Source organism: Nomascus leucogenys, chromosome 11 (genome assembly GCF_006542625.1).
Source record: "Nomascus leucogenys isolate Asia chromosome 11, Asia_NLE_v1, whole genome shotgun sequence".
NCBI lineage: Eukaryota > Metazoa > Chordata > Mammalia > Primates > Hylobatidae > Nomascus > Nomascus leucogenys.
Genome location: NC_044391.1, coordinates 18089347 through 18101794, shown reverse-complemented (window position 1 = coordinate 18101794; position 12448 = coordinate 18089347). Strand labels below are relative to the sequence as shown.

The 12448-nt window shown below is 33.8% G+C and overlaps 1 protein-coding gene across 3 annotated transcripts in view; it reads right to left on the bottom strand.

The window, feature by feature from the left end:
* The window catches only part of RUNDC3B (RUN domain containing 3B), a 199541-nt gene that overhangs the window by 171085 nt on the left and 16008 nt on the right, over positions 1 to 12448 (bottom strand). For all 3 annotated transcript variants that reach the window (XM_003252340.4, XM_003252338.4, XM_003252339.4), the window contains exon 2: positions 5618 to 5733. In XM_003252340.4, coding sequence (XP_003252388.1) covers positions 5618 to 5733 — 116 coding nt within the window. The remainder of the gene's footprint in view (positions 1 to 5617; positions 5734 to 12448) is intronic.

The window sequence follows — 12448 nt, the reverse complement described above, 5'->3', positions numbered from 1 at the left end:
CCTTTTCTCTTCCCTTGCTTTCTCTTTCTTCTCCTATCATTTTTTCTCAAGTGTCCAAAACAAACCTTGATATTTTCTCTTTTCCTAAACATGTTCTTTTTCAGTCACCCTGGGTAATGACCACATCCAGACTGGAATCTCTGCATCGTTCCAGTCCTCAGCTTTCTCCTACCCACATCCAACCAATTCCTAAGATTTCTTAATACTACTAATGCACACCGTCTTTTTTAGCTTCACTGGTTAGTCTCTTCTTTCTTCTTTTTTCTTTGAATAAACTTATAACTGTATTTTTTCTTTTTAAAAATTATTTAAAAATTTTTAAATTGGCAAATATAAATTGTATATATGATGGACATGTTTTGAAATTTGTATATATTGTGGAATGGCTAAATTGTACTAATTAACAAATTAACATATGTATTACCTTACTTTCTTAGTCCATTTTTGTATTGCTATAACAATACCTGAAACTGGGTCATTTATAGAGAACTGAAATTTATTTCTAATAGTTCTAGAGGCTGAGAAGTCCAAGAACAAAGCATCATCAGATTTGGGGTCTAGTGAGGGTCCTGTCTCTGCTTCCAAGGTGGTACCTTGAACACTACAACCTCTAGAGTGAAGGAATGTTGTGTCTCCAAATGGCAGAAAGCAAAATGGCAAAAAAGGACAAACTCCCACTGTCAAGGCCTTTTATAGAGGTATTAATCCATTCATGAGGGCTCTGCCCTTATGAGCTAAGAACACCTCCCAAAAAGCCCCACTTCCCAACACTGTTGGACAGGGGGTTAAGTTTCCAGAATATGAATTTGAGGGGACACATTTAAACCATAGCCCTCACATACTTATCATTTTTTGGTGAGAACACTAAAAATATACTCTTTTAGGAATTTTCAAATATCCAATACACTTTAACTGTAGTCAACATTTTGTATAATAGATCTCTTGAACTTATTCCAATTTAACTGAATTTTTATATCCTTTAACCAACATCTCTCAGATCCCTCTCCTTCCAGCACATGGTAACCACCATTCTACTCTCTACTTCTATGAGTTCAACTTTTTTAGATACCATGTATAAGGAAGTCATGCAGTATTTGTCTTTATGTGTCTGGTTTATTTCACTCAACATAATGTCTTCTGGGTCATCCATGTTGTCACAAATGACAGGATTTTCTTCCTCTTAAAGGCTGAATAGCATTCCATTGTTTATATATGCAACTTTTTTTTTATCAACTCATCAGTAGATGGACAATTAGATTGAGTCCTCATCTTGGCTAGTGTGAATAATCCTGCAACGAACATGAGAATAGAGGTAACTCTTCGAGACACTGATTACATTTCCTTGGCTATGTACCTAGAAGTGGGATTGCTGGTTTACATGGCAGTTCTATTTTTATTTTTATTTAATCACATAGAAGACTAATGGCAGTTCTATTTTTATTTTTTTGAGGAACCTCCATAATGTTTTCTGTAATGGCTGTTCTAAATTTGCATTCCTACTGCAAGGGTTCTCTTTTCTCCACATCTTCTCCAGCACTTGTTATCCTTCGGCTGTTTGATAATATGCATTCTAACGAGGGGATATCTCAATATGGCTTTAATTTTCATTTATTTCCTGTATAGTGATTTTGAGCACCTTTTTATATACCTGTTGGCCATTTGCATGTCTTATTTGGGAATGTCTATTCAGGTTCTTTGCCTAAATCAGGCTATTTATTTTCTTACTATTGATTTGTTTGAGTTCCTCATATATTTTGGATATTAGCCCCTTATCCGATGTGTGGTTTTTAAATATTTCTTCCCTTTTTGTAAATTGTGTCTTTACTCTGATGATGTAATTTAGTTTGATGTAATTCCACTTATTTTCCTTTAGTTGCCTGTGCTTGTGGTGTCAAATCCAAAAATGTCATCACCCAGATCAATGTCATGGAGCTTTTTCCCTATGTTTTCTTCTAGTAATTTTGGAGTTGTAGTAGATAGATCTTACATTTAATGCATTTTGAGTTGATTTTCTTCTGTAGTGTGAAGGGTCTAATTTCATTCTTCTACATGTAGCTAACCAGTTGTCTCAACACCCTTTATTAAAGAGACTGTCCTTTCCCTAGTGTGTGTTTTGGCACTTTTGTTGAAAATTAATAGACCATAAATGCATGGATTTATTTGTGGGTTCTCTATTCTATTCTATTAGTTTGTCTGTTTTTATGCTAGTAACATCCTGTTTTAACTAATACAGCATTGCAGTATATTTTGAAGTCAAGTATTTTGATGCCTCCAGCTTTGTTCTTTTTGCTCAAGATTGCTTTGGTCAGGGTCTTTTGTGGTTCCATATTAATTTTTAGAATTGTCTTTTTTATTTCTGTGAAAAATGACCCTGAAATTTTGGTAGAGATTTCAGTGAACCTGTAGATTACGTTGGGTAGATTGTTAATACAAACATTTTAACAATATTAATTTTTCAATCAATGAACACATATATCTTTCCACTTACTTGTATCCTTATCTCTGAAGTGGATAAAGAAGGAAAAAAAATACTGCATTTATCTCTATCAAACTTCAGCTCAGGCAAACTAATTTAGAGAAATAAAATATAAGCTATAGTTCAATTTTTTAAAAGCCTTGGGATTTTACTCAGCCTCAATGTCAATGTGAACCAAAAGTCTATGTAATCTTAAATTCTGACTAATACAGAGTTTAGCCTATCTGAAGCACTTTACTCAGCTCTAAGAACCAGATTTTTAAGAGCAATACTAACAAATCAGTGGTAAGCCAGAATACTAAGTAAGACTGTGGTGGTTCCAGAAGATTAAAGAAACTAGGGATACCTTACCTGGGAGAAAGAAAAGAGGGAACTTGGGAAAAGGATTATAAAATAGCTATATTTTAATATTTATTGGTATTAGGCTCGCATTTGAAAAAAAGTAGCAGAGAAAAGACCAAAGCACAGTATGATAGGTTGGTTTCATATACATAAGAATTTTCAAATAATCTAACCTGTCCAATAACGTGATGGACTGCTTTATTTAGTTCTCAGAGATCAGAAGTGTTAAGGCAAAGACTATATATCCCCCTGTTAGAAATACTGTTGAGTAGGTTGCTTCAGCAGGAAAGAGGCTAGAGAACAGTAGTGCTTCTCAATCTGTGATCCTTTGCGCTACCTGAAGTGGTACTATGGAGTTTTGAATAGGTTGCAATTGTTGCTGAGCAGGCAAAATGCCTAACTTCTCCATCCTGGCTTCAACAAAATGTTCTACATATTTATCCAGCTTTTGCAGTGGCTTTTATTAGGAGTGGTAGGGTTAGGGTGGAGAGAAGTATTATGTTTTAAATAAATAAATAAAAGTTCAAAAATTACTGAAGGACCTGAACGAAGATCTCTTTCAATTCTAATATGGTTATTAATTCCTATTTCTCAGCTATATTCTAGGAAAGTAAGATCAACATCTTATTGAGAGATTGCTGCAAACAAGATTAATATATATGATTTTAAAAGCCTTCTTTTCTTCAATAATGGGGCTTTTAGAGTAAAGTAACTGTCTCAGCTCTTCACTTTGCCTGTATCAGCACAGCCTATACTGTGTCTGGGGGAGATTTTATCTTTCTCTGGAAAAGTTTAATGTTGAAAACAAATGTCCTTTTACTTCAAAAATAACCAGTAGTTGTAGAAAGGTAGATCTTAGAAACACACAAAGTTATAAAATTTTAATTTGTACTTCTATAAAGGAAAACACTGGAAAAATTAGTTGCTATATAACTAAATCATGAGTGAAGAGTGTACTATCAAAATAATCATATGACTTCTCCAAAAGTAAAAGCAATTAGTTATATATTAAAATACCAAAAAATAGGAAATAATATATGAAAGTCCCGGATGCTTACATCTTTAAAATACCTCATCTCAAAAGTTAATTATTTCATACTTCCTAATACATATATATCAGTGACCACAAGAGTCAATTGATAGAAATTTTTAAATTAACTTACCTAGCTTAAAAAATTAACACAAATCTTGCTGTATCAGCCTTCTTACTATATCTTAGTCACACAAGTAGAATTCTTATCCATAAATCACCTGGGGATTCTATTTTCATTATAGTATTATTCAGAAATAACATTAATGGATTTGATTGTTTAGAAATAATTCTGAAGGGGTGTGATCTATATTTTGCTGAAGCACAACTCAGAAGACGGCAGATTGGTGTGCAGGAGGCATCCACTTACGTAGTAGTGAGTCTGCCCAACCACTTGGCATGGGAGTCTCAACATAGCCTTACTGTTCATTTGCTATTGATAGTTTTCTATTGATAGTTTTTGTGAGAGAATCATATGCTAAATGGCATACCAGATCAAGGGAATTAGGTTTTAAGGTAAAATTCTCACAAACATCAAGGTACATCAGAGTCTATTCTATTCCATATGCTTTTTAGTCAGGCATTGTTTATAAATTTATGTATAAAATTTAAAAATATGATCATCACATAATATAGTATCTAATAATATCTCAAAATACTTCCATATCATTTGCTTTTATAAAAATTTTATTTTCTTATAAAAGGTAACATTAATGGCAGAAAATTTAGGAAACACAGAACAGCAAAAAGGAGAAAAAAAAACCCTTTTAAAATGCAAAACAACCAAATTTAACAGAAAAAAGCATTAGCAATTTTAGGAACCCCATTTTAAATTGCAGAGGGATAAATGAATTCATATTTTTTCACCCATGTAGTTTAAATTTAATCCTTTGCTCTGGGCCCACAGTACTGCTCAACTCATTTAAACACTTATATTAAAACCTGGATGCTTTCAGCATGAAAAAGTACAGAATAGAATTAATCTTCAGATTATGCCTGAGATTCTCATAAGTTATGTTACCAAAGCAAGTTACTACTACTGATGTGAAACTATATCATTAAGATTGTAAAGATAATAAAAAACTTATGTGAAAATATCTGATGATCAAGTTTGCTTTAGGAAGACCAGATAATTGGATTAATGTGATAAAGTTAGTACTTATTGTTGCTAAGATTTATACTATATAATACTTCTTGAATTTTAGCAACTATATTTTATAGATCTTTTTAATTTAAAAAATCTAAAATTCAGAGAGAATATAGCTTCCACATTCCCCTTTAAATTGTTGAGAATTATATTTCTAATGTAAGTATACTTTTTGATTTAAGAAAACCAAAGACAAGCATGTCTCTTACATACCTCTTTTTTAACCTACTACCTGCTAAAACATTTACAAAGATACCTAAGTTTAAGAAAGTAGATGCTAAACAAATAAACATAATGCCTGGAATGCTTCTCTGTAAATTGATTAAAACACCATCTAGTAACCTTTGGGATGGGCTTCCTTTCAATTTAAGCTTTTAATTACCTACAGAAAGTCACTTTTCTCCTTGTATGTGGCAATTAACACAACATTTTCAATGCATCCCAGAAATAGGTGTAAATCTGAGAACAGAGGCTCTTTCGTAGTCACACAGGCCAAAAGATTTGACATTTCACATTGTAGAATGTTGGCTATCTACGTCACACAGACTGTATGATTTCTAAAATTTCAAGCTTATTATAAAGACAGCTGGTGGGAGAATAAATAGTATATTAGTTCTTTTACCTTTTAGCCGGTGGCTTAAAATCTGTTCCAAAATAGCTGCAAAATTGTTAAATTCAGGAGAAGAATCATCAATAGTCTCAAAGCAAGACCGATCAATCAGGGTCTTCACAGAAAACCTATGAAAAAAAGATTATTGTTGCTTTTAGGCAGAGTTGATTCATTCCCTAAGTATGAAAAAAATGGGAGGAAGGCAATTTGGGAAGAATTGTAAAAATATTTTATAAGAGTATAACTTCTGAAAAAGCACATTTATTCAAATTTACTCTGTAAATGGAAATTTTTACAGAAAGAGGAGTCTTTTTATTGATATATTTCCTATCTCCTCTGGTCAGAATGTTTGTGTACTCCCAAAATTCATATGTTGATACCTAATCCCCAAAGCAATAGTATTAAGGGTTAGAGCCTTTGGGAGGTGATTAGATAATGAGGGCAGAGCTTTCATGTACAGAATTAGTACTCTTATAAAAGAGGCCTGAGGGAACTTGTTTGCCTCTTCTGCCATGTAAAGACACACAGAAGGTGTCATCTATGAGGAATGGGCTCTCACCAGACACCCAATCTGATGGTTCCCCGATCTCAGCCTTCCCAGCCTGCAGAACTGTGAGCAATAAATTTCTGTTTATAAATTACCTGGTTTAAGGCAATTTGTTAAAGCAGCCTGAAAGGACTAAGAGAGTATCTATTGAAAAAACTAAGACTTAGAAATAGCTAATTGTCCCCATTAAAATCAAAATGTGACCTAACTAAATTAACTCCAAAATACTCAAAAACAATACTACTACTTGTAAGAAATTTGAGCTGCAGACTCAAATGCTTTTGAGAGTTTCTGAGCACAAAATAGAATAAAATACGATGTGAGCATTAATGAGAAGAATATGTCTGTATTAGTCTGTTTTCACACCGCTAATAAAGACTTACCCGTGACTGAGTAATTTACAAAGGAAAGAGATTTAATTGACTCATAGTTCTACATGGCTGGGGAGGCCTCACAATCATGGCAGAAGATGAAGGAAGAGTAAAGGGTTGTCTTACATGGCAGCAGGCAAGAGAGCATGTGTAAGGGAACTCTCCTTTATAAAACTATCAAATCTTGTGAGACTTATTCACCACTACAAGAACAGCATGGGAAAGGCCCGCCCCCATTATTCAATTACCTACCACTGGGTCCCTCTCACAACACATAGGAATTATGGGAGCTACAATTCAAGATGAGATTTGGACGGGGTCACAGACAAATCATTTCAACATCCAAAGTTTTTATGAGCTTATAAATAGCAAAACCTGCAAATCTGTAAAGTGTACTATATTTTTACTTATCAGAATGCCCCTTGTCTCTATTTTTGACTGTCAAAAGTCAACGTATTTTCCAAGTCTCAACTCAAATGTCATCTTCTCAATGGAGAATTATCCACCTGCATATTCCTAGCACAAACAAACATTTTATTTGTATTTATTTCCCTTAAGAGACAATTACAATTTATCTTACTGCTATCATTTGTGTTTTCAATCTTTATCTTATTAGAACACAATTCCTTCAGGCAGAAACATGCTTTCTGAATTATGTATCTCTCTCAGCACCTGGGACAATGATTTGAATGTTGTACTCATGTACCTGTTGATTAATTTGTAAGCTCTATTTTGAAAGAATGGTAAATAAATGTTTAAATGTCCTATCATGGCAAGACCCAACATATAGTTTATGGGTTTTAACATGTGTAGATTCATATAACCACCATCAAAATCAGGATACAAAACAGTCCTGTCACCTCAAACAACTCCCTCATGCTCTTTATAGTCATATCCTATGAAGGATGGTATATAAGTGCCTAAGACAGTGGGGAATCAAGAAGATAAGGGAGCTGTTAAAGGATTAGAAATAAGAACTATAAAGGAGATAAAAGAGTAGAAGCTTTTTTTTTTTTTTTTTTTTTTTTTTGAGACGGAGTCTCGCTCTGTCGCCCAGGCTGGAGTGCAGTGGTGCAATCTTGGCTCACTGCAAGCTCCGCCTCCCGGGTTCACACCATTCTCCTGCCTCAGCCTCTCCGAGTAGCTGGGACTACAGGCACCCGCCACCACGCCCGGCTAATTTTTTTGTATTTTTAGTAGAGACGGGGTTTCACCGTGGTCTCGATCTCCTGACCTCGTGATCCGCCTGCCTCGGCCTCCCAAAGTGCTGGGATTACAAGCGTGAGCCACCGCGCCCAGCCACAAGCTTTTTTTTAGGTTTTACTCTTGATAGTTATGCTATTCAATCAGGACAGAAGATACAGGAGACAGGCATAAAGGGAAATATAGAAAGATTTGTTTATATAGGTTATATCTAGTATTTACCATATTAGAAATTGAACTAAAAGATTTTAAATGCAGACAGTCCTCACTTAGCACAGCAGTACAGGACCATAACAGTAACTCTGCAAGTTGAAACCATGCAAAATAATCTTTATAATTAATTAAAAATTATAATTTTCCTGTGACCTTTATAAATTTTTGTCAAAACATTAAAAACTTTCTTACAACCAGTTATATCGGGAAATAAAAAATACTAAAACAGATTTATTTAGTACACTATACTTTAAAACATTAGAAACACTGAGAATTCAAGTGTTTTACTTCTCTGTAAGAAACTTATGAAGAGTAGTCTGAACAGTGCTTGCCTCATTCTTCTCATTTAGTACAACTTAAGATATAGTGTAAGCCTCTTTTTTTTGTCTTTTGGCAAACTGCCATATTTCTTGAACTAGCTTCCAATATGTTTTCCTTTACACTTTCAATGCTGTGAAATACCTCTGAGAAGCCCTTTAATGTGAAGTGTTCTGTCAGTGTCACTTCCTCTGGGACATTTTCATCCTTTCTGTTGCAACCACTTTCCTCATTTTTATATCAACATTTGCCTCCACTAAGTTCCTTTGGCTGCATATCTAGATTCTCTTAAACAGGAGAAATGTGCACATTCCCATGATCAGCGATTTCTTCTGTAACTCCCTTTATATTCACGCAAATCTCACTTTGAGCATTATTATTTTCCATTTCTTTTTTTTTTTTTTTTGAGACAGAGTCTCACTCTGTCAACCAGGCTGGAATGCAATGGTGCAATCTTGGCTCACTGTAAGCTATGCCTCCCCGGTTCACGCCATTCTCCTGCCTCAGCCTCCTGAGTAGCTAGGACTACAGGCGCCCACCACCAAGCCCAGCTAATTTTTTGTATTTTTTAGTAGAGACGGGGTTTCACCATGTTAGCCAGGATGGTCTCGATTTCCTGACCTCATGATCCACCCGCCTCGGCCTCCCAAAGTGCTGGGATTACAGGCGTGAGCCACCGTGCCCGGCCTATCATTTTCCATTTCTTTTCTGTACTTTAATCTCTGCAAGTTGGCCAATTTACTCTTTGATTATCCATTTTCAGATGCATAGGGATCAATCCTAGACAGACTTTGAAAGAAGTGATATTATTGGTGTCTGATTATGATGTGTATTTGTTAGTTATGTAATGGTTTGTGGACTAAAGAGCTAGTGGCAAAATGTGTATTTTATGCAACTACTCACAGCTGAATTACAATGGTAATTCAAATTGAAACCATGTTATTGTAGGACTGATGTTATTTAACTAAATTATGAAATACTGGAACCATGCAAAGTAAGAACTGCCTGTATTTATTTACTAATTATAAACAAAATAAATTCATTACATGTTGCATAAAAATATATTTTTATGAAAATTGTATTTTCCAAAAGAAAAATGTAGCAAGAATAGCACTGTTTACATGTTTGCAAATATCTTTAATGTGTTTAATAGAAGACAATTAGATTATATTACTGCAAATTCAAGCTATAATAGCACACATTATGTAGCTTCTGGAAAACTCCAGCATACACTGCTTAGAAAATGAGAATTTTTAATAAAAAAGACAAAGAAAATGACAATAACAACAACAACAAAAGAGAATGGAAATTTTAAAAGGCAAATAATGTTTTAGAATACTTAAGAAAATAATTTTGACTTTGTGGACCTCTGAAAGCATCTGGGTCCAGAAGTACACTTTCAGAAATGCCACCCTATGGCATTCTTGGTGTGTAATGAAATAACTCTCCTATGAAATGAGAATGATACAAATTATATACCATTACATATATTTGGGATAATGGAAAATATAATCACTCAAATAATTTTCAGTCTTCTTTGATTCAGATGAACCCTGATTGAGAAATGCTGAGATAGATTAATGTTCGACTACATGGTATTATCTACAACAGCAACTGGAGCTCAATGGAGTAAATTATCATGCAATAATGGGAAATAACATATAGGAAGTAACACTGATAAAGTTAGTTTCTTGTACCTAACGGATAGTCAAGTTAGACAAATGCCAGATGTAATGCATAGTAAATGGATAGAAACAAAAAGATAAAGAGAAAACAGATTTAAAAGGGACTTGAAAACTTTTATTTCCTATGTCCATCTCAGTGACAATACATGAGAATAATGCTGCCAATCCTTGGCAAACATTTAATAAGAAATAATAAGTACAATGTTTAGGGAAAGGAAATGAGAATGTTTCTAAAATGAATAAATAAAAAGCACACAATCTCCACCTCCACCTTTGACCTGAATAGAAGGAAATTTCTGAATGTATTTCTCTAATCTTCATTCAGTAGAATGGAATAAGAAAGCTAACTCTGCAACCACACTGCTCAAGGAAGGAATAATCTACTGCTTGTAAAAATTATGCCATTTAAGATAGTAATGCACCTCCATAAAATAAACCAAAATTTATATTTGAAAACAAAATTAACAAAGTGCTTAATTCATCAAAAATAAAAATCTAGGTTAGAACTCAATTTCCACCTTTAACAGTCTGATAAGATTTTAGTCACTATGTTCTCCAGGAATAACACTAAATTACCTAACAAACTATTTACTTTGTAAAATGTAGTGGGAAGAAAAAGCCATGGCTATTAGTGCATATATTTTCATATCATCAAGAGACCTATATGGATCAATCAGTAGTCAACAAAATGCACAAATATTTTTCTACATTACCCGTAGGTTACGTTCCCACAGAAGATACTATCTGTGTCATAAAAATATAAAATGTCAAATACAGAGCACTAAATTACTTTAAACTCAACAGCTAACTAAAAACTAAAACAAAAGCAAAGTCCAAATATCCCAAAGCATATCCTGAGACACAATTTCTATGATTTTCAAGCATAAAGACATTTAAGGGTGAGAAAGCACTACAAAAATTTCTATTATATCAAAATCAGTAATGAATAAAAACAATGTTCTCCAGCTTTGCTTCCTCATTCATATCCTGCTCTCCTCCCTCCAACACAACCCAAAATTTCAGAAGGCAAATCAGTCCCTTAGAGTCTATGCTTCACTTTCAGCTAACCGATTCTTCCCAGTCAATACTCACTTCTCTAAAATATATAGCTAGTCATGAGTATATACCAGAGTAATGAGAATCTGTCCTCCATAACACAGTAACTAAGATGTGCTATAAAAATCAAACCTGTAAAAAGAATTTTAATGTATCTAAGAAATATCACACAGATGCTGAGCTATTTCCTGATAATGATGACATTAATATTAGTCATCTGTTTCCTAAAAAGGAATGATTTTTAAACAATGAAATGACAATTTGATGAATGTCTAAAAATATCAAATCAAGTCTAAGTAACAGCTTTTACATAAAAATTAAAAATCGAAAGTTTACATAAAAGAGACTTATAATTAAGATTTTGAAATGCAGTTTTTGAAATGTCTCTATTTGAAAAGATTCTCTTTCCCACCTTCAAAGTCCAAGGAAATTTTTGTTAGCTTAGAAATAAGAAAGAATGGGCTGGGAGTGGTGGCTCAAGCCTGTAATCCCCACACTTTGGGAGGCGGAGGCAGGTGGACAACCTGAGGTCAGGAGTTCAAGACCTGCCTGGCCAACATGATGAAACCCCATCTCTACTAAAAATACAAAAAATTAGCTGAGTGTGGTGGCGCATGCCTGTAATCTCAGCTACTCAAGAGGCTGAGGTAGGGGAATCACTTGAACCCAGGAGGTGGAGGTTGCAGTGATCCGAGATCGTGCCACTGCAGTCCGGCCTGAGCAACAAGAGCAAAATTCCATCTCAAAAGAAAGAATGATTGTGACTAAAATCTTAAAACCTAAGAAAGCATGGACTACCTTTTTCCCTTTGTCAACATAGCAAGAGAAATGAGATAGTTACCAAAACTGTTTAAAACATATTAATTACATCTATATTACATTAATTCCTTCCATAGTTTATAGATTTGTAACATAATAATTAAAAATAATTTAAAAATTTTAAATGAGGACAAATCAAAAATAATTTTCTTAAATGTCTATAGTTTCTATTAGAAATTATTTTTATAGTGAAAATTCATCTTTAATATTTAATGTTCTCCATTAATAATATATATATCCATATATACACAGAGAGAATAGGAAAAAATATTCCTATCCCTTTACAACAAGCATATATTATTTGGCCATTTATCCAATATGCTTCAGGAAAAAAAGATGTTCAAATAAAATAGATTTTCTTATCTACACCATGTTATATCCCCTTATATGGAATGATATCTGAAGATAATTAATGTACACGAAAACATCTAGAATCATCACATTTCAAAACTTAAAAGGGCTCACAAAGGTTAAAGTCATTAATAAGAGTGATGTTTTTAATAGAACGTAAGTATCCAAAATACGAGACAGAGAACTCTCCACTATTTCAAACCAAATTTACAATATTCCTTATTATATGTCATTGCTGTTAGTAGTCTCTAACACAGGGGTGAGGTAATTATCCTCTGCC